Consider the following 24,004-nt stretch of genomic DNA (forward strand, 5'->3'; position numbering starts at 1 on the left):
GACCGTGGTATAGAAGTTCACGGCATACTCCATCGTCTGTTGCTGTGATCTTTGAGGAAGCTGTTTAAGCGAGAGAAGCCTCGGTACCCTATGTGCAAGAGACTACCTTGTTTGATTGTAAAGTACAGAGGAGACCACGACGTAATGTGTAAGTCACTGTGCTCAACACAGAGGCCAGGGTCAGACGTGAAATTCACGCATTCATTTACCGTACATTTATTGCGTGCCTACAGAGTGCAAGGCATTGTACTGAGAGTTCCACAGACATTTTATTTTATGCCTATCCGTATATACAAATAAATGAAACGTAACCTTGCTTTCCCCCAGGAGCTCAGGGTCTGCTGGAGATCAGCGTACAGATAATCATGCTTCAACAACCCCTCACACCAATCAAAGATGTGGTACTCAGATGAGGCAGTGACCTGCAGCTCACTGGTGATAGTCAGCAGGGAAATAGGAACTTTGGCCCTAAACCTGCTTCTATATCACCAGATACTTTGGTTTTTTGGAAAGATAGAATATGTATTTTACTGTATATCTAGGAAAGTCTAATTTACTTCAGTGCTCCCCAAAAGGGAGTGAACTAATGCATATAGTATATATAGTGTGCATGTGTGTATACATATATAACAGGAATAGCTTTATTTATAATTAAATAATGCTGATTCTATTTCATTGAATCACCTGGGAGATAGTTATCCTCATTTCACTTCTTTTATGATCATTCTGATTACCTTGAGGACAAAATTAATAATGTCACTTTATTTTCTTCTTGCTTTTATTTATGGCTGCTTCCATTTTTCATAAGCAACACCAGTTTTCACTTAGCCATGTGCAGTAAAGTTTCCTTTCAAAATGAATACACTTAAGTGAGGAAAATTACTCAGTGCACATATTAGTTAATACAAATATGAAGAGTATAATAGTGCAGGCTGTGTACAGATGCAGGAAACATCAGATACCATAAAGACAGAAGTTGGAAAATACTGGCCCAGACTCTTTACTGAGATAAGACTAACCTTAAAAAGAAAAATATGATACCCCCCCAGACTGGCAGAATGGATTAAAAAACAGGATCCCTCTATATGCTGTCTACAGGAAACACATCTTAGACCCAAAGATAAACATAGGTTGAAAGTGAAAGGTTGGGAAAAGATTTCATGCAAATAACAACCAGAAAAAAAGCAGGAGTTGCTATACTAATATCCAACAAATTAGACTTCATATGTAAAATAGTTAAAAGAGACAAAGAAGGATACTATGTACTAATAAAAGGAACAAATCAACAAGAAGACAAAACAATCATAAATATTTATGCACCAAACCAGAATGCTCCAAAATACATGTGGCAAACACTGAAAACTCTGAAAAGAGAAATAAACACATCTACCATAATAGTTGGAGACTTCAATTCCCCGCTCTCATCAATGGAGAGAACATCTAGACAGAGGATCAATAAAGAAACAGAGAATTTGAATATTACTATAAATGAGATAGACATAACAAACATTTATAGAACATTACACCCCACAACAGCAGGATACACCTTTTTCTCAAGTGCTCATGGATCATTCTGAAAGATAGACCATATGCTGGGTCACAAAGCAAGTCTCAACAAATTTAAGAAGATTGAAATCATACACAACACTTTCTCAGATCATAAAGAAATGAAGTTGGAAATCAATTATAGGTAGAACGCCAGAAAATTCAAATATGTGGAGGCTCAACAACACACTCTTAAACAACCAGTGGGTTAAGGAAGAAATTATAAGAGAAATCAGTAAATATATCAAAGCGAATGAAAATGAAAACACAAAATATCAAAACCTATGGGACACAGCAAAGGCAGTTCTAAGAGGGAAATTTATTACCCTAAATGCCTATATCACAAGAAAAGAAAGGGCAAAAATTCAGGTATTAACTGTCCACTTGAAAGAACTGGAGAAAGAACAGCAAACTAACCCCAAAGCAAGCAAAAGGAAAGAAATAACAAAGATTAGAGCAGAAATAAATGAAATTGAGAACATGAAAACATTGAGAAAATCAGTAAAACCAGAAGCTGGTTCTATGAGAAAATCAATAAGATTGATGGGCCCTTAGCAAGACTGACAAAAAGAAGAAGAGAGAGGATGCAAATAAATAAAATCAGAAATGGAAGAGGAGACATAACCAGTGACCCCACAGAAATAAAGAAGGTAATAATAGGATACTATGAACAACTTTATGCTAATAAATACAACAATGTAGATGAAATGGACAACTTCCTAGAAAGGCATGAACAACCAACTTTGACTAGAGAAGAAATAGATGACCTCAACAAACCAATCACAAGTAAAGAAATTGAATCAGTCATTAAAAAGCTTCCCAAAAAGGAAAGTCCAGACCAAATGGCTTCACATGTGAATTCTACCAAACATTCCAGAAAGAATTAGTACCAATCCTGCTCAAACTCTTCAAAAAAATTGAAGAGGAGGGAAAGCTACCTAATTCATTCTATGAAGCCAACATCACCCTCATACCAAAACCAGACAAAGATATTACAAAAAAAAGAAAACTACAGACCAATCTCTCTAATGAATATAGATGCAAAAATCCTCAACAAAATTCTAGCAAATCGAATCCAGCAACACATTAAAAGAGTTATACATCATGACCAAGTAGGATTCATCCCAGGTATGCAAGGATGGTTCAACATAAGAAAATCAAGTAATGTAATACACCATATCAACAAATCAAAGCAGAAAAACCACATGATCATCTCAATTGATGCAGAGAAGGCATTTGACAAAATTCAACATCCTTTCCTGTTGAAAACATTTCAAAGGATAGGAATACAAGGGAACATCCTTAAAATGATAAAGGGAATATATGAAAAACCCACAGCTAATATCATCCTCAATGGGGAAAAACTGAAAACTTTCCCCCTAAGATCAGGAACAAGACAAGGATGTCCATTATCACCACTATTATTCAACATTGTGTTGGAGGTTCTAGCCAGAGCAATTAGACAAGAAAAAGAAATACAAGGCATCAAAATTGGAAAGGAAGAAGTAAAACTATCACTGTTTGCAGACGATATGATACTATATGTCGAAAACCCTGAAAAATCCACAGTAAAACTACTAGAGCTAATAAACGAGTACAGCAAAGTGGCAGGTTACAAGATCAACATTCAAAAATCTGTAGTGTTTCTATACACTAGTAATGAACAATCTGAGCAGAAAATTAAGAAGTGAATTCAATTTACAATTGCAACTAAAAGAATAAAATACTTAGGAATAAATTTAACTAAGGAGACAAAAGACCTTTACAAAGAAAACTACAAAAAAATTGCTAAAAGATATCACGGAAGACCTAAAGAGATAGAAGAACATACCGTGTTCATGGATTGGAAGACTAAATATAGTTAAGATGTCAATTCTACCTAAATTGATTTACAGATTCAATGCAATACCAATCAATATCCCAACAACTTACTTTTCAGAAATAGAAAAACCAATAAGCAAATTTATCTGGAAGGGCAGGATGCCCTGAATTGCTAAAAGTATCTTGAGGAAAAAAAACGAAGCTGGAGGTCTCACACTGCCTGACTTTAAGGCATATTATGAAGCCACCGTGGTCAAAACAGCATGGTACTGGCATAAAGATAGATATATTGACCAGTGGAATAGAATAGAGTGCTCAGATATAGACCCTCTCATCTATGGACATTTGATCTTTGATAAGGCAGTCAAGCCAACTCACCTGGGACAGAACAGTCTCTTCAATAAATGGTGCCTAGAGAACTGGATATCCATATGCAAAAGAATGAAAGAGGACCCATATCTCACACCCTATACAAAAGTTAACTCAAAATGGATCAAAGATCTAAACATTAGTTCTAAGACCATAAAACAGTTAGAGGGAAATATCTTATAAATCTTATAATTGGAGGTGGTTTTATAGACCTTACACCCAAAGCAAGAACACTGAAGAAATAAATAAATAAATGGGAACTCCTCAAAATTAAACACTTTTGTGCATCAAAGAACTTCATCAAGAAAGTAGAAAGACAGCCTACACAATGGGAAACAATATTTGGAAACGACATATCAGATAAAGGTCTAGTATCCAGAATTTATAAAGAGATTGTTCAACTCAACAACAGAAAGACAGCCAATCCAATTACAAAATGGGAAAAAGACTTGAACAGACACCTCTCAGAAGAGGAAATACAAATGGCCAAAAGCCACATGAAGAAATGCTCAACTTCCCTGGCCATTAGAGAAATGCAAATCCAAAATGTGATATCATCTCACACCCACCAGAATGGCCATTATCAACAAAACAGAAAATGACAAGTGCTGGAGAGGATGTGGAGAAAGAGGCACACTTATTCACTGTTGGTGGAAATGTCAAATGGTGCAACCGCTGTGGAAGGCAGTTTGGCGGTTCCTCAAAAAGCTGAATATAGAATTGCCATATGACCCAGCAATACCATTGCTAGGTATCTACTCAGAGGACATAATGGCAAATACACAAATGGACATTTGCACACCAATGTTTATAGCAGCATTATTTACAATTGCCAAGAGATGGAAACAGCCAAAATGTCCATCAACAGACGAGTGGCTAAACAAACTGTGGTATATACATATGATGGAATATTATGCAGCTCTAAAACAGAATAAAGTTATGAAGTATGTAATAACATGGATGGACCTTGAGGACATTATGCTGAGTGAGACTAGCCAAAAACAAAAGGACAAATGCTGTATGGTCTCACTGATATGAACTGACATTAATGAATAAACTTGGAATATTTTGCTGGCAACAGAGACCATCAGGAGATAGAAATAGGGTAAGATATTGGATAATTTGAGCTGAAGGGATACAGACTGTGCAACAGGACTGAATATAAAAACTCAGAAATGGACAGCACAATACTACCTAACTGTAATGTAATTATGTTAAAACACTGAATGAAGCTGCACGTGAGAATGATAGAGGGAGGAGGGTTGGGGACATAAATGAAATCAGTAAGAAAGATAGATGTTAAAGATTGAGATGGTACAATCTAGGGATGCCTAGAGTATATAATAATAGTGACTAAATGTACAAATTTTAAAAATGTTTTTGCATGAGAAAGAATAAAGGAATGTCATGATTGCAGGGTGCTGAAAATAGATGGTAATTAATATTTTAAAATGTCACCTTATGTGTAAAAAAAAAAAAAAGAAAAATATGGGATGGGACCAAGGCCTGGATTTTGAATAGCAGTTGGAAAAGCAAATTGAGGATGTGGCTTTGCATTTTCTTTCCACGCACCAAGTCACTCTCTCTCCATCAGGGTTGAGGAGAAGAGAGAGACAGTGAGGGAAATTTCTCATTCGTGCTGTGAGGGGCAGGCTGTGGCATTGGGCACCGGGCTTCTGGTACCAGTAGGTTTTCATCACTGCAGATTAGCCCGTTTTAGATTTGAAATGATCATTAAATAATGCTGTCTGCAGCCCATTGGGGCCTTTACTGTGTGCTAATAGTGTACCGAGTAACTGAGGCCTTTATTTCCGATGCACAGTTAATGCCAGCTGGGTCTCATGGCCAGACGAGTTGATTAAAATTTGGCAGCCACAATTGCTGTTTCTAATAAAGCGATCACCACCTAAGCAATTCCCCCCTTAGGTAACAGAGTGAGAAACTGAGGAAAGCCAAAGCCTGAACATATCACTCACAGCAGCTTTTTGTTGCTTCCTGTTGAAACGTAGCTCGAAGGATATTAAGGAATGATGAGAAAGAAAGAAAGAAAGAAAGGGAGGGAGGGAGGGAGGGAGGAAGGAAGGAAGGAAGGAAGGAAGGAAGACACAGACGGGCTTAGGGGGTCTGAAATCTGTCTGAAGTAAACTCAAGCTTCAGACCCCTTGAGCCCGTCTGTGTCTTTCTTTCTCTCTTTCTTTCTTTCTCGTCATTCCTTAATATCCTTCGAGCTCCGTTTCAACAGGAAGCAACAGCTTTTCATGTCCTGCTTTCACTCTGTTTTGCACAGTGCTTACTACCTTCACTGCAGCACACGAAGCAATACGTTGTGGATCTTTTTATGGCTCACCACCTCTCAGGTGGAAGGGAGGGCAGTGATTTGAGAAATGCCAATGTAAAAAAAATGGACATTGAGCATCAGTTAGTAAACACAGGTGTATTTGTGCTTGCCGATTTAATGTCTTCATTCCCCTTAAGACAGGAATCTAGTCTTTCTCTGTCCCTGCTGTGCTCCCCACAGCTGGGGTGTAGAGAGTCCCCATAAATACCTTTGATGAGAACCACAGGCCATTTCTTCAGTGCTCCTAACAGGGCTGCTGGATTGCACAGCTCCGTCCCGGGACGTGCATGGGGTCTGGCTGGGGCAGGAGTGTTCTGCAGCCCTGAGTCATAAGCTTGGGAAGGCCCAGCCAAGTCCCGGCACCACCGCTCCCCGACCATCTGCTTCCCCAAGGACTCGCTGTGCCCATTATGGGCCCTGAGGAACCTCGCACATCTGCCCGTCCCTGTGCCCCCCTGCCAGGAGGGGAGGCAGCCAATACCCTCAGCTCAGCCCCTCTTCCAGATTTGCCCCAGGCCATGCCCCTTTTCTGAGGGGCAAGCCATACCCTGCGACTGTCAGACCCAGTGTAAGAAGGTCTGGACTTTGTGACAATCTGAAGCGACTCTGAAGTCCACCCTACTTCCAAACCTTAGTTGGCACTGGCCTTGGCTTGACCGCACCCTGGTTCATCCTTTCCCTCTGCCCAGTCCTGCTTCCTTCTTTCTCCCCTGCAGATGTTTATCTCAGTAACAAGACTCAATAAGCTACCTGCATGTAAATCCATCTCAGAGCCAGCTTCTTGGGAAACCTGATCTGCAACATGTAAGAATAAAATTGCCCCAGGTCATCTACACTCTGGGATGTAACTGTGGATTATTTAGGTGAACTGAAATGCTTTCATTTGTGAGTGGCAGAGACCCAACTTATGCTCAAGCCCAAAAGACAATTGAACGATGCATATAACTGAAAATTCTAGGGGGAGATTCAGGCACAGCTGGGTCCAGGGGTTCAGATGATATCACCATGATTTCAACTCTCTCATCTTTTGGCTCCCCTCTCCTCTGGGTTGGTTCAGTCTCAGCACACACCCGTTTAGTGGAAAGAGGGTCTCCAGAAACCAGGGACATCCTTGATTCAGAACAGAAGAAAACCTTTCCCTTATTATTTATATTTTATTGAAAAATAATAAAATCCTGGGATGCAGATCATCACTGTCTTGTGGGTCACTTGATCTGACCTGGACCAGTCACTGTGGACAAAGGGGGCGAAGGTCGTCCACTCACCCACCGAGGTGGGGTCCAGCCATGTCCAAATCCTAGGGACAGACAGAGGGGGGCAAAAGGGATAACTGCAAGCAAGAAGAGAAAGAAGGAAATGACAGTATAACTGCAGTGTGGAAAGAGAGAAAAGCGGGAAAGGTGAATAAGGGAGGGAGGACAAGAGCGGTGGAGGGAAGGGAGGGAGAGAGGCACAAAGGGAGTGGCAGACTGAACAGAGGACAAGTAAAAGGAAGCAGGGAGGGTGAGAGGGGCTGTCCGAGGACACTCGGGCGTTGAATCCTCAGGACTGAGTCACCGCTCACCAAGCTTGGCTTTGATTTTCTCGTACATGTCACCAGATCAGAGAGCACGTGAAGCAGTTTTTGATACTGTCACGGTGGTACTTAGCATTTCAAGCACTAGAGCGCTGTAGTGCCTACAGACTGACGTAGACCTTGGGGTGTGGAGGTGGTCAGAGGCAGGTGACCTTGAGAATCGTGTTGCTCGAATACATCCAGACCCTCCGGAGGTCCCCAGGCAGCGGTCTCTGCGGTGGGGGCGTGCATGCAGGAAGTGTTTGGGGTGCACCGTTGGGAATGATTGAGGAGGGATGGATGAGGCAGGATTGGACAGGTTCCAAAAAGAACTCCGCCCATCCCAAAGGGAGCTCTGAAGCTAAGGCCGCCTCTCCAAGATGACCTGCCTTGAGGCAAGAGAACCAGGACTTGGTATCCCCACAGTGAGCAGCCCCTGGATGAAGGCTGCCACTGGGAAGGGAGCATGGCCTTGGTCGGGTCAGTTCTCTTCAGCTGGGGCAACTCCCAGAAAGATGCTCCAGCTCCAAGAGTGCCAGCAGCTGGGGCACTCGTTTCCTCCATCTGTACAAGAGACCCGGGCACACACCGCAGCCCCCGCTGCAGTGCTCTTGGCAGGCACCAGGAGGAACAGCAGCAAAGGAATGGACGGACTTTGGGTCAAAATTGAAATGTGCCTGGCCCCTTCCTTGCCCTGTGTTGGACTGCCTCCAAAAAAGAGAAGCCTCTTCTTCAGAAACTATGGATTGGACAAGGCGCAATATGGTAGGCATTCAAGCATTACCAATGAGAAAATACGTGCCCAGTGTAGTGCTGTGCTTTGAGACTTCAGCCATCCCCGGTATACTATTTCACACTATTTCACGCTGGTTTAGGCCACTTGAGATGCACCGTGACAAGACAGAAGACTCTTGCACTCTCTGGCAACTTCCTGAGCCCCAGATTCCATCTCCAAGACGTGAATCTTATCTGTGTAGTAAGTGGGGGCCCTTGAGCATCTTGCCCAAGGCTGCTGAGCAATTGGGAAGGGGAGAGCTTTTTGACTCTTAAGTCCGGGGTCCTTTCTGCTTTAGCATGGAGGAGTGGAGCGCTCTCCCAAGAATGACTGCTTGTTTTCTGGGTCCATATCGAACCGGCATCAGTGCCCTGTCGTCTCAGACCCACCCTCTGTGCTTTTCTTGCTCTTCTGTGTATCCCAAGGAGCTGGTCACAGCAAACTCCACTTTCAGATGCCCTTGTCGCCTGGATGGATGCTGGTGAGGTTTGGCCAATGAACAGTGTTAGGAGATTTGAGGGAAGGAGAATCCAGGATATACTCGCATCTGTCTCTGCTTTGCCCAGCATCTCCCACTCCGGCCATGTGGCCTCTGAACCCCCGCCTCCCATTAGACAACCTCTACCATGCTTTCGTTTTCTGTCTGAAGCTTCAGTTCTGGCTCCAGGAAGTCTACCCCTTCCCTTGCTCCCTACACCGATAAAGATGGGATGTCTCCTTACTATTGTGGGTCTCTGGGTTGCCTCCTGTTCCTTCTTACAGTTTCCAGTTCTTCCAATATCTCTTTCAGTTTGTTCAGAAATATAACAAATGCAGAGAAGTGCACATATGTTTGTACAGCTTGGTGAACCTCCAGCATCTTTTAAAGTCGTTCCCTGAATTAAATTTGCTGCATTAAGTTCCAGGCAAAGGCTCTGTCCTCCTGACTGGTCACTGATTTATGTGTCACTGAGTTCATAAAGGCACTAATCAAGGCTAGACAGCTGACGTCCTGGAAGACAACTGGACGTTACAATAGCGGCGGCTCCACGTCCTATCTGAAAGGACACTTGAACAAGGCAGTGTTATTTTTCTGTAGTTGAACTTAATTTCCATTTCAAACCATCCTGTTGGATGGAAGCACATTAATCTCAGCCAACTCAGGTGAATTCAAACACTCCCGTCCCCTGCGCCAATCCAGAATTTTGCAGAATTTTACCTACGTTTTGGGTGGCTTGCGATGGCCAGGGGGTTGAGAGGCTCACCTGATGTGGGTATTGTCTAGCTGTTGCGTTGCCGAGAGGTCCTTTGTCTGCGCTCCAGGTGTGAGTCTGTACAGGTTCTCTCTACATTATGCGTGCATCCTTCCCAGCCACAAGACCCCTTCAGTTCACCGTTTCAGATGCTCCCGTGCTTCTCCTGGGTGAATGAGAAGTTTATTTGCTCTCAGGTAACCGAGTATGGAGAAACTCACTTCTTATTGAAGTCCCTCTCTGCCTCAACACGCCACAAAATCATTTCCTCCTTCAGGTCCTGCTGCTAGGTAAGAACCCCATCTCAGGGTCCATACACCCCTTAAATCTCTTTCATCTCTGGTAACCTGTTCCAAAGGCTTAGAGCAATATACCCACTTCTTTGGTTCAGAGACCCATAATCTCTCCTCATCCCTCAAATAGCCATTATCCCCTCCTCAGAGGATGCATTTCTTGTGTTATGAGCAAGAAGCCTCACTTTTCCATTATCCAGATATTCCAAAATCTATTATTTTTTTTCTATGCGCATGCGTCCTTTCTGTTTTCTCTTGCAGGCTAGATGTTTCAGAAGTCAGGTTTAGTAACAAATGACTTCACAATTGCAGTGGCTCCTAGCAACACATTTTGCCTTTTGCTTTCATTGCATGCCCGTGGTTGGCCAGGCTTAGCTGCCCTCGTCTTCAGTCAGGGACCAGATGGAAGGAGCTGCTGCTGGTGGGACCTGTCAGTGTTGGGGGAGAGGGGAGAGAGAGATCTTGGGAGCATATGACAGTTTTCCAAGCATCTGCCCAGTGTCACGTATTTCTGCTCCCATTTCGTTGATGAAAACAAGCTCCACATCCAAGCGTGATATCAACAAGGCAGGGAGTGCAGTCCCCCCAAAGGGATGGGCAGTACATATTTGGAAGGGATTTGCTATGCTTTTAGAAATCCCAAATCCTGCAACACCTATTTCTGCCCTTTGTGATGAACAGGAGGAAGAAAATAACTTAGCTTATGCTTGAAGGGTGGAGAGAAAATGGGTAAAGAGGAAAAAGGAGAAAAAACCTGAATTAATGTTTCCAAATATTGTCTCACCACAAGTTCAAACAGATGTCGGCTGTTAAATGTTTGGTCTGAGTTCATTCTTTGTGGGATTTGTCTCTTACCAGGTGGGGGCTTATAGTCCAAACAGAAGTTCCACGGCCTGCTTTCCAAAGCCCCCAAAGAAAAAACATGCCCCAGAGATAAATCTGGCTGACCACGTGCCTTTTCAGTTTGGAATATTTAGCATAAAGTCCTGTTTATTCACTGATTCCCAGTGTCCCAAATCCTGCCTTGGTTTCCTTTCCACCTACATCTGACAGGATAGTTTCTGTGAAGAAAACCTGAAAGGAACTGTGAATCCCATAGTTATTGGTCCGTTTTAATCCTGTGCCATGCCTCAAACCTGAGATTTAGAATGAGTAAATGGTGGTAGCCGCTACTGCCAAAAGTAACTCCACTGAGCATTGTGACTAGAAACTTCCAAAGCAGATTCTACGTGGCATGCTGTTCAAGGAACAAAAGGGTAAACTGATTCTGAGAATGTATTGCTCTGAGAAATTGTGCCAGTTTGAATTTGCCCCTTGGAATTAAAAGTTATTTCTGTTAAATACACAGATTGACCAGTGATGTAAGGATTTTAAAAATTATCATCAGTGGGCTGTAACATATACACTAAAAGTGCACATATCTTAATTGCATGGTGTGATGGGGTGTCACATGTGCATGACAGGCATGTGCCCCCGCCCAGATCTGAGCATAGAACATTCTGGAAGAGGTTCTGATGCCTGCCCCCAGCCAGGGTCCACCCCTCCCCGGGGCAGGCATCACTCTGGCCCCTGTCACAAGGGGTTAGTGGGTCCTGTTACTGCGTTCAAAGGCACGGAGTCACGCACTGTACACTCTTTTACGTCTTTTGCTCGAAGTCGTATCAGTGAGATTTATGTATGTCATTGTGTTGTTTTATGCAGTAGTGCTTTCTTCTTTTTATTGTTGTGTAGAGTTGGAGTTTCCTTGGCTGCTCGAGCAAATACCTTACAGTGGGTTGGCTTAAACAGTGGGAATTTAATGGCTCGCAGCTTAGAGGCTAGGGGGAGCCCAAATCAAGGCGTCATCAAGGCCCCTGACAGGCGCTCAGGGGCTGGCTCCGGGGACCCTGGGTCCTCTGTCACACAGCAGTGCACATGGCAGCCTCTCCTGGCCTCTCCTTCTCGGCCGAGTTCCGTTTCTTCCTCTCCTTGCTTGCTGTGACGTTCCAAAGCTCCCTGTGTCTGCATTTCGTTCTGCTTAGAAAGTACTCTGGTAAGAGGATTAGGGCCCACCCTGACCGAGGTGGACCACGCCTTAACTAAAAACTCTCAGCAGAAGGTCCACGGCAATGGATTAAGTTTAAGAACATGTTTTTCTGGGGTACCCAGTCCCACACCCTCATACATAATACCCGCTATATGAGCGTGTCACACCTCTCTCCGCTCTCCGTGGGTGGGCGTTCGTGTGCTCTGATCAGCACGCCGCCCAACATCACTGCACACGTCTCTAGGTGGATGTGAGCACACACTCTGAAGTGGAATTTCTCCATCACCTGGCATAGGGGTGTGTGACTTTAGCACTGCCGGATGCTTTTCCAAATCGGTTATACCAATTTATACGCCTTCCAGTGCTGTAGAAGTTCTCTGGTTATTCCATATCCTCACCAATAGGTATTATTGTGAGATGGACTTTTATAACATTTATTTTTAAATTTGAGGACTGTGTAAAAGGATGAAGAATAGCATTTGGTCCCCATGGAGATTAACCACATTCATTCATACTTACCTCTAACCACTCTATTCATACTGACCTCTGTTAAAAATTTAGGCATTGTATTAATTCAGGAATACACTACGCTGCTTAACAGAGAGTTTTAAAAGGCAGTGGATCCATCAAGACATAAGTGTTTTCCTCTCTTGTAGTTTTTGAAGGCAGGGAAGAGGAGGGTGGTTCTGCAGCCTTCATACGTGGTGTCATGTGATTCTGGTTGTTTCCATGTCCAGCAGGTGTGCGAGGGGCAGACTTCCTTCTGGACTCCAGGTTAGGGACGTGGTCTTCAGTGAGATGATCCAGCTGCCCACACATGCTTTTCTGTTCATGTTCCATTGGCCCAGTCCTTCTCAGTGACCACACCTGCTACAAGGCAGGCTGGGAGAAGTCTCCTCTCTGACTGGGCCACCGTGTGCCCAGCTTGGACTCAGGGGTCTGCCGTTAAGGGAAGACCAGAAGGAGGGCTGCCGAGGAGCATTCTCCACCACAGACATGTCTGCTTCAGGGCTTTCATTGTAAACACATTTACCTTAAAAAAAAAAAAAAAGAGCACATTAGAGAAAAACTGAAAATCCGTTTTTCTTTATACTGACTCTTCCCTCACATGACCCAAATTAAGGGAAAAAGCTATCCTGAGTTTAATGTACATATTGCTCATTCATATTTTTACATATTATATTTGTACCCTAATGGAAAAAGCATGCGTGTCATTTATGTGTGTGTATACAAATATATATATATATGTATATATATATATATATATATAAATGCATATATATACGCTTTTGGTTTCTGCAATGGCGTGTAAAGAACTTGGGAGGCATCAGTTCCATTCTCACAAGAAGAAAAAGAAAGGAAAATCAATAACTCTTCTTAAACCCATCAGAGAATTGAGATCACAGAGCAAACCTCCACCCTGAAAAGCAAAGATAGAGGCAGATACAGAGACCTGGAGCTTACCTGGAGTGGAAACCATCGCTGGACATAGGCTCAGAATACTTAAAGGGCAATGGACTTTTTCTTTTCAGTGACTCTGCCCTCACATGACCCAGATTGTGGAGAGTCCTGGAGACGTGCCCTCCAGGTGGTCCTGAGGCCCCCATTTTCATGAGTGTTGCCACCAGGACTCCCTCCACGTTCCCACTGTGAAGATGGGAGAAGGATCTTGTGATTTCTTTTCTCAAGGAGGGGAAAACTTAACCATTGTAGAAAATATACCCAGAGTGCACTGTTCCTCCTGACAAATGCCTGACATCAAGGGAAGCTATTTTACCAGCCCTAACCCACGTGGTAGGCAGGAAAACATCCAAATGTGACCCCTCCAGCCTACCCGTCTCATCTAAGGTGTGAAATAAAAAGCTGAGACGCTCTTGCAAGGTCACAGCCCAGAGGAACAGGGTCACTGAAGGACAGGAACCAATCATAGTATCACAGAACGCCCCTCCTCACCTCTTACCACTACATCTGCAGAGCTCCCACCCAATAACAGGGGATATAGCTGAAAGAGCTGTCAGATGCAGACCCTATGTACAACACACTCTCAAGGGAAACTCAAAGACAATGTGGGAGCAAAAACAAGGACATCAGAAGAGACTTTAGCCCCTGATGCCTACAGCTATGGCATATAGTAAACACAGCCTAACTCTTAGGAAGATAAACATAAAACCTGACACTCACAGCCTATTTGCCTCGGTTCCATTTACCTGATGCATCATGTCTAGCTTTTAACTCAACAGCAAATTTACAAGGCATGCCAAAAGGCAAAAAAACACTTGTGAAAATCCAGGACAAACATCAGAACCAGGCGTGAATATGGCAGATATATTGGAATTATCAGATTGGGAAATTAAAATACCTGTGATTAATATGCATATGGCTCTAAAAGGGAAATGTGGACAGCATGCAGGACAGATGGGGAATGTAAGCCAAAAAGTGGAAACAATCAGGAGGAATTAAAAAAATATTAGAAATCAAAAAAACACTAACAGAAATGAAGGATGTCTTTGATGAATTCATGAGTATACTGGGCACAGCTGAAGGAAGAATCAGAGATCTTGAAAATAAGTCAATAGAAACTCTCAAAACAGAAATTCAAAGACAAAGGAAAATTAAGAAGACAGAACAGAATTTCCAAAATTGTGGGGCAATTACAAAAGATACAACATATGTGTACTGGAAAGATCAGAAGGAGAAGGAAGGGAAAAAAGAACAAAAGAAATACTTTTTTTTCCAAATTTTCCAAAATCAATGACAGACCCCAAACCATAGATCCTGGATGCTCAGAGTACCCCAAGCAAGGGTTCTACATCTAGGCATATCATATTTAAACAGCAGAAAATCTTGAAAGAAGCCAGAGGAAAACCCACCTTACCCACAGAGAAAAAGCATAAGATTACATTGGGCTTCTCTCCAGAAATCATACAGTAAAGAAAGGGTAGAATGAAATATTGAAGTGTTGCGAGGAAATAAAAACACCAACCCAGTGTTCTGTATCCAGTGAAACTGTCCTTCGTAAGTGAAGGAGGAATAATAGACTTCCTCAGAGAAACAAAAATTGAGGGAATTTGGTTACCAGTAGTCCTGCCTTACAATAAATGTGAAAAGAAGTGATTCAGAGAGAAGGAAAATGGTATAGGTCAGAAACTCAGATACATGTAAGGAAAGGAAGAATATTCAAGAAGGAATACATGAAAGTAAAATGGAATATTTCATTTTTGTTATTCTTAATTGATCTGGCAAGTAACTGTTCTAGATTATAATAGCACCAGTATAATGGCTGAGTATAATATATCTTACGGTTAAGTGAAATGAACTATTATAAGGAATGGTGGGATGAATTGGTTATGAGGTACCTACGCTATTCATGAAGTTGTATAGGGTTATTTGAGAGTGAACTTAGATTAGTTAGACATGTGTATTGCAAACTCTGGGCAACCACTAAAAATATTTTTAAAAGAGATAAAATTATTTAAACAGAAATTTTAAAATAAGTAAAAAATAGAAATGTTTTTAATGTGTTTTTACTTCCCTCTTATAGTTTGTTATTGAGAACTATGCATATGGATTCGAATGCATCTCGCTTATTCCCTCAATTTGCGGAGGAGTACTCTCTTGTATGAACTTATCAAAAACTACTCAGCAGCTCCCCTCTTAATGGACATTTAGATTGCTTTCAAAATTTTGCCATCACTAGTAATGTTTCAGCTGATGTTTTTTCTATCATTGGTCTCTCCTGTTTCAATGCCTCCTTCACACTGCCAACCACCTTCTTAGTTTTGAAGTACAACTATTACCACATTGTTCCCCTTTAAAAACGCATTAGTGTAGTATGAAATACTATTTTATATACATGACGACACCACACTGTAACTGTTAATGAGGAATGTGGCAGCTGAGGTTTATTTTGACACCTGTATCAGAAAACTAAGATAACAGTGGTATAAAAGAAATGGGATGCACGTGTATTGTGCTTTCTCAGGGAACCATCAAGACACAGAGCTGCTCTGATTTTTCACTCTGCCAACCTTAGGCTGAGATTCTCACTCTCATGCCCTCAAGATAGCTGCCACAGCTCCAACCATCATAAAACACATTTCAGATAAGAAGAAAGGGTAGCAAATGGGCATATATTAGCCAGTCTTTAAAGATCTTTAAAGAGCTTAACCTAAAGTTTCACCCAGTGAGGTCTGCTTACATCTCACTATCCAGAATGATATCCCATAATTATTCCCCACTGCAAAAGAAGCAGGAAGTGTAGTTTGTTAGGTGAGCAGAGTAAAGTCAAGAGATAATAAATGGTAGATAATAAATGGATACTTGATAACCATCAAGCAGTCTCTGCACTGGCCCAGTCATTACAAGGATACACATTCCTTATATTTTATTGTGGTTTATTGGGGTGAATTCTTGACTACAAGCCACAGAAATAAATGCTGACTGAATGAGGTGGGAAATGGAGATTAGATAGCACAATGCACCCCCCCAGAAGGCTGAAAACCTCGCACTGGGTTTAGCACCTGGGAAGAGAGGTGAGCGGGGTGCAGCTGGACTGACTGTCCAGGGACACCGCGGCTGGTGCTGGGAGCGGATCCCGGGCCCCCTGGTGGAAACCCCAGTGCTCGCCCCAGAGGACAGCTGCAGGAAGAGACGTCTTGCCCTCCCAGCAGCCTCCTGGCCCCCTCTCCTCCTTGATGCCACGTGCCTGGCCACTGTAGCAAGTGAGTGTGAAGCTCACATCAGTGCTCGATGGTTGTTTTTTCACTTCCGTGTCCTTCCTCGCTGCTGTCTCTCTGCCTGGGATGGTCTCTTCTCCTTTTTACCTGGCTACATCCTCTGTTTGTCTGTGGATCACCTCCTCTGGGGGTCCTCCTGGGATCCCCTGGATTAGCACCAGGCCAGTGCTCAAATAAGCACTCTATTTCACGTGCCTGATGCTGTACCTGCCTCCTCGCCAGCCCCACAGTGAGCACCAACAGCGCCTAGCTCCGAGGATTTTATATGCACCAAGTCATGTAATCTTCATAACCACCCCATAAGGGAGTTATCATCATTATCATTCTCGTTGACTGCTGAGGAAACTGAGGCACGGAGCACTTAGGAAACTCGCCGAGGCCCGTTCCTCCAGGACGTGGCACAGTCGAGAGGCGACTCAGGCCTTGTGGCGTCCCAGCTCAGGTCCTCGCCATGATACCATCTTGGATGCCACTAGCACATGCTTCTTCACTTAAGAGGCTCATCATCAGGTGTTCTAGTTTGCTAGCTGCCGGAATGCAACACACCAGAGACGGATTGGCTTTTAATAAAAGGGGATTTATTTTGTTGGTTCTTCAGAGGAAAGGCAGCTAACTTTCCACTGAGGTTCTTTCTTACGTGGAAGGCACAGGATGGTCTCTGCTGGTCTTCTCTCCAGGCCCCTGGGTTCCAACAACTTTCCCCGGGGTGATTTCTTTCTCCATCTCCAAGGGCCCGGGCTGAGCTGCAAGTGCTGAGATGAGGAATGCCAAGCTGCTAGGCTGTGCTATGTTGAAATCTCTCATTTAAGCACCAGCCAATTAAGTCAAACGTCACTCATTGCAGCAGACACGCCTCCTAGCCGACTGCAGATGTAATTAGCAACAGATGAGGTTCACGTACCATTGGCTTATGTCCGCAGCAACAAGATTAGGTATGCTCACCTGGCCAAGTTGACAACTGAATCTAACTAACACATCAGGGTTCCAGAAGGTTCTAGAAGTTCTAGAAGGGAAGGAATTGCTCTCTCCCAACTTCTCCTTCTGTTGCTGTTGTACGTTCAGATGCAAGTAGAATGGTTTTTAATTCTACAGGCAATTTTATCCTACAGGTAATTCACATATATTATAAATGTGATCCTACAATGGTGCTTAAGTTGGTGTAGTCCTGGAAAGAACCTCAGGAATCGTGTTCCAGCCTGTGTCCCCACCAAAATATCCCTGGCAACATTTCTCTTCTTCCTTGCTTACTGCATGTGAGTCTTGATTTGCACTATTAGGTATGCAAGACAGATCCCTTTTTTTTTCCTGCAACTCAAAGTAACTTCTTACTCAGGCCCTAGTCTGGCGAGAAAATTAGCCTGAGTCATACTTGAGAACTTTTCCTACTTCCTGTGATCGAGAGAAGTTTCTGGAATGTTTTGCAGTATGGAGAGTGAGGGGCTCTGCCCAGTTCAGATTCCCTTGAGACTCTCCTGTTCCCTGGACACAGGGCCCCCCAGGCCTGAGGATGGTCACATGGCCACTGTCCTGACCCCTGGGCATCCTCATGGCTGGCCCGCTGTGGGGTTCTCTTTCCTCTCTGCCACTTCCAGGGAGCCAAGCACGGGGTCTTGCTCCTCAGAAACTCCGAGACTCCACTCTGCTTCCCCAGTCCAGGGCAATATGTTTTCAGTCTTGGAGAAATGCCTCTCTAGATATTTCTTTTAGTGGCAATAAGCATAATCACTGGAAACATTTGAGCTGTAGTAAACATGTGCCAACAAGTAACATTTTTAAGATGATTTTCTCTGCCACAAACCCCCTCTCGTACAAGGAGGTGCTGTACTTAAATGAATGGAAGGAAAGAGAAGAGATTAGGGGAAGCAAACAAATTAATATCTGAAAATAATTGTCTGTTCAGTGAGAACGTGCAATAGGTAAAACTCTACAAAGAGTTTAAATCGGTACTAAATTTTGTAAAATTCACGGGCACTAACCAGTAAAGCTAAACACAGGCATATGCTCTGATTTGGCAGTTTCACTTGTAGGCATATACCCAACAGAAATGCATAAACGTGTTCACAAAAGATATGTGCAAGTGTGTACCCAACAGCACTGTTTGTAATGGCCAAGACTAGAAAGAACTCAAGTGTCCATCAGCAGTAGGATGGATGGACATATTGTGGGGTGGACTGTCACACACAGGGTGGAAGGATGAGCTTTCCATGACCCAAAGAGGGTGACTCACAGACACCCAGGACAGACATGTGCACACTGTGACCCCACTTCTGTGAAGTTCAAATCGAGCTGCACTCCTCTGTGCTGTCAGGTTAGGCAGTGGGCACCCCTGGATGGACCCTAACTGGGAGGTGGTCCAGGGGCCTCCAAGCTCCTGGTCAAGTTCAGGTATTGACCTGGGTGCCTGTTACACGAGCTTGTCCACTTCATGTTCATTCATCAGACTGCACATTTTATCATTCAGGCTCTTTTATGAAAATTTGTTATACCAAAAAAAAAAAAAAAATGCTTTTCTGGCAAACTTTATTCTCCATAGCTTGCTTACTCAGAAGAAACATTCGCCTTTGTTTAGTCTGGGCTTTGCCGCAGGAGGTTGAGGCTGGAGTTTCTTGCAGCCACGAGTGGGACCCGTCAGGGGAGTGGACACCTGCAGCGGCCAGTCCCTGTGGACATTAACTGAATTCTATCACAAAGCGTGCCCGTGCTCTGGCATCAGGCGAGGACGGCGGCACCCCCTGTCCTACCTCTATGGCCCATGTCCATGGAGAAAGGTTGCTTTAATCATGCAACACAGCTTGGGTGCTCCTGCCGTGTGCCAGCTCTGACCCGAGGTGCTGCAGACCCAGCGGCCAGCACAACAGACAGAGCTCCTGCTGTCACGAAGCTCAGGACCCAGTGGGCAGAAATCAAATAAATGCACACATGTGGGCGTAAGACAGAAATGTGAACATGTCAGTAGTGATAAGGGTTTGGAGTTGCTTAAATCAAGGTGATGAGATAGCGTTGTGTTCGTTGTGCATTTTTATGGCAGGTGGTTGAAGATGTTCTCTCTGATACCTAGTCATCTGAGCAGAGTCTTGGATGATGCGCGCATACCTGGGAGACGAGCACTGAGGGCAGCGGGAACAGCACGTGCAAAGGTCCTGGGGTGAGGTAGTTTCTAGTGTGTTTGAGGGAGGGCAAGGACTCCAGCAGATGAGAGCAGGATACAACAGGAGATGGGTCAAAGCAGTAGGCAAGGACTAGACCATCTAAGGGCTTCAGCAGGTGCCAATGACTTGTGGTTTTATCCAGACAGAGCTGAGGAACCACTGGGGTTTCTAGCTGAGGAGTGACGTGATCTGTGCCCATGTAAGAAACTCTCACAGCTGCTGTGTGGATTGTAAATTGTAGGGGTCAAAAGCGAAATCAGGAGACCCCTTGGAAGGCTGTGATGCTTATCCAGGGGTAGGTAATGATGGCTTGCCCCAGGTGGGAGTGGTGCAGGTGGTGAAAGGTGGCTCAGGTCAGATGCTTTCACAGTGAAAACTTGAACTGCGTTAGAGAGAAGCAGTGGTGCGCGAGATGTTTGGCGCCTGCAGATTGGGCAGTGGCTTGGATCTCAGCCCCTGCCAGATGGCTGCAGATGTGCTGCCGGCACTGGATGTCGGCTTCCCAAGCCCTTCTTCACTGCTGCGGCAGCAAAGGCACTGGATGTTGTCCTGAAAGTGGTTCCTGAGCTCCGAGCTGGAGCCCATTTCTTCTGCAGAGATGATCCTTTAGTAAAGGAATCCCCTCTAGTCGACCCCTTTCTTCTCACAACCACTAGCGGTGGGCTTTGATCTCAGACCCCATGGGCCTAACTTCTTCCAGAAGGCTGCAGGGCAGCGTTCCTGAAGATGTGGTCAGGTTCTGGATTATGCTAAATTTGAACCATTTACTGCAATCCAGTGGCAGAATGCCCATTTTTCAGCCTGTTCCAGGAGCCTTCCATTTCCAAAGGAGACTTCTGCGGCTACACCCAGGCAAAATTCTGGGAACATTCCAGCAACTGCAGAGGCCGTGTCTTCTCCTGGCTCCTCCCCATCGTAGTAATATTAATTCATTACTCTCTTCAAGTGCCTTCTATGGAGTAAGGACAAAGCAATGAGAAAGAAATTGCTTTTCTCTTGAGAAAATGCCCCAGTCACGCATTGCATGAAAGGCATAGCGCATTCCATAGTCTGTGTTGTTTTATATTAGCTGCCATTAAGATGTGTGATGGAGAACCGGCCGTGGCTAATCTGTTTCTCTGCCAAGGAAAACTAGATTTGTCCTAGCACTAAAAAAAATAAAGAAAAATCATAGTTTCCTGTCTGCAGCCGCTGTGTTGTACATAAGTAATGGAATCCCTTGTCCAGGTGATGATGCATGTTACGAGTTCTTGAATATATATCACATTAACCACAATTCTGGAAATTAGAAAAATGCATCATTGAAGCCTTCACTTCTTTGGCCTTCATCATTTAAAGTTCATACTTGGACCTGGAAGTTTTTGGCTTTTTTATTTTTTTAATAGAAATATGTTTTTGAATATGCTATTTAAAAGATGCTGTTGTGTTGAGACATTTTTGTAATGCAGACCTGGATATGGAAGTATTCGATTTAAACAGCAATTTCAAAATTATCCAATTTCAATAATGATTCACAAATTCATATAAAAGAAAGATTTCTTATTCTCTGATTATTTCACATTTGACCTCCCATCTTCTTGATTTTCATTCTTTCCTCCCGGCATTCACTCTTCTCCTCATGAATTTGTTCATCAGGCAAGAGAGGGCATTTATTATTATAAAGACGTTCTTATAGGAGCTTAAATGTCCCATCTAGTAATTTCTTTGAAACCAGTGAGCCGAGCAACAGGGCTAGGATGGGAAAAGGGTGTGTGGATCAGCTCAGCAAGACTTAATACCCGCTAAAGCTGTTAATACAGCAATTAAAGTACGAATGCCCCTTGAAGTGAAATCAAAGTCTTAATACCTATTGCATTTCACCACCCTTAAGATCCATTATTTCATTATTTTATTTTCTTCCTGTCAGAAATTTATAAGATTTGCTTTCTTCTGTAAAAGGGGGAGATGTACTTTCATTTTATCTTAAAAAAAAAAAAAAGATGCATAGTGAGTCAGAGTGATGAGGATCTAAATTAAAAGCCCAAAAAAAAAAACCTCCTTGCTTGCTGCTTCCTTAAATTAGGCATTTTATTCCAAAAAAAGAGACAGAATGGTGATGCACCACCCTCTGCCATGCTTCAAGCTTCCCCTCCTACTTTCTCTCTGTCCCCATATCTCTTACATCCCCATATCCATTTGTCCTTCACCTAAGTGAGATTCAAGTTCATACAGAAGATAAAAATTATAGTAAAAGCAGATTTAAGCCCTGCTCGTGTAAACTGGATTCAGCATGTGTGCTTCACATACTGGACTGTTTGTTCCTCAGACAATCCTTTGAGGTTTGTTTCATTACCTGCCTTTCACGGGAGGAGAGTGGGCTTCTGCATGAGGATACTACTTGTCCAAGATCATATGCTTTACCTAGACAGCATAGCCCATCTGCAGGAAGCAATGGGTCAGGGCGGATCACACGTGTGTGGGAGCCCCAGCACATGATTGTGTAAGAGTGAAATGAATTAATACAGCTATAAAGAGTTAACAAAAACACCTGGCCTGAGTGAGCACCACCTAAGTGCCTGCTGCCATGATGGCAACATGATGGTGATGACGATGAAGATGATAAAGGTGATGATGAAGATGATGATGGTGATGATGATGAAGATGATGGTGGTGATGATGAAGAAGATGTGGAAAATGATGATGGTGATGATAAAGATGATGAAGAAGATGATGGCGATGGTGGTGATGATGAAGATGACGATGGGGATGAAGGTGATTTGCTCAGTGACTACCTTCACCAGGATTCTAACCATTCAGAACAGTTTGGAACAGCAGGTCAGGATGATGATGGGCTTTGTCAGATCACTCCTGGACCCCTGGAGCCTGAAGACGAGCTGACTGAGACAGTGATACGACCACCACTGCTCACGGCGTCCGATGCCCATTCCCTCCCTCCTCTTCTCTTGCAAAATCCTGACTCTGTGCAGAGGAATGACAGACCCAGAGATAAAACCGTTTCTGACCTCCATCGCTCCTAGGTGTAGACCTGTGAAACAGTTCCCAGGAGCTTTCTGGGAAGGTTTCCCTTTTCTACTCAAGGAGCTTCCATTTTCCTGTGGTTTTCCTCTCTCTCTTTTCTCCCTTTGTGAAAGTGGGGGGTGCAGCAGCCACTTTGGGACTATGAAGACACCATGAGATAACTGGATAAAGAGAATGCAGGCCCTGAGTGTCTACTTCTGGACTTCCTGCTATGCAAGAGAAATAAACCCCTCCTCTGGTTTAGTTACCCCAGCCAAACACAATCTCTAACCAATACAAGGGACAGTCAGCTGATCTGGCTGGAGAGGTGGTGTCCTCATGCTGCCAGGTTCATGGGTTCCAGCAGACACTGCCCACTACACATAGCAATGTCCCATCCTTTCCTGAAGTGTGTACCCATCTCCTTCACTTCTCCCATAGATCTCATGACAGAGCAAGTGGGGCTTCAGGCATCAGCTCAGACCTCCTCCACCTGCATGCATTGGGGAATTGACTGAACTCTGTTCAATACCAGCCTCCAGGTCAGTTGACTGGAGACAACCATAGCTAATTCACATGCGCCTTTATAGATACATGTAATAAAGCAGGTAAAGAATTTAGCAGGCCTGAAGCATAAGTAACAAAAGAAGACATAGATAAGTGAGGTCTCATCCAAATTAAAAACGTTTGTACATCAGAGGACTTTATCGTGAAATAAGAAGACAGCCTATACAGTGAGAGAAAATATTTGGAAAGCATATGTCCAATAAAATTTTAATATCCAGAATATATAAAGAAATCCTCCAACTTAACACAACAAAAACCCAAACAACTCAATTTCAAAATAGGGAAAAGACTTGAATAGAAATTTGTCCAAAGAAAATATACAAATGGCCAAAAGGCACATGAAAAGACACACAAGATCATTAGTTTTTAGGGAAATGCAAATAAAAAACGAAAGAAGATGCAATTTCACACCCACTAGAATGGGAACTATTGAAAAAACAGAAAATTGCACGTGTTGGAGAGGATGTGGAGAAATAGAGCCACTCATTCATTGCTGGTGGGAATATAAAATGGTACAGCTGCTGTGGAGGATGGTTTGGTGGTTCCGCAGAAGATTAAATATGGAATTACCATATGACCCAGCAATCCCAGTTCTTGGTAT

General features: G+C 43.5%; 1 protein-coding gene across 1 annotated transcript in view; it reads left to right on the top strand.

Annotated features, from left to right (window-relative positions):
* The window catches only part of TMEM132D (transmembrane protein 132D), a 722,321-nt gene that overhangs the window by 383,883 nt on the left and 314,434 nt on the right, over window positions 1-24,004 (top strand). The window contains exon 6 of the mRNA XM_077159548.1: window positions 19,917-19,970. Within this exon, the coding sequence (XP_077015663.1) occupies window positions 19,917-19,970 (54 nt within the window). The remainder of the gene's footprint in view (window positions 1-19,916; window positions 19,971-24,004) is intronic.

Source organism: Tamandua tetradactyla, chromosome 5 (genome assembly GCF_023851605.1).
Source record: "Tamandua tetradactyla isolate mTamTet1 chromosome 5, mTamTet1.pri, whole genome shotgun sequence".
NCBI lineage: Eukaryota > Metazoa > Chordata > Mammalia > Pilosa > Myrmecophagidae > Tamandua > Tamandua tetradactyla.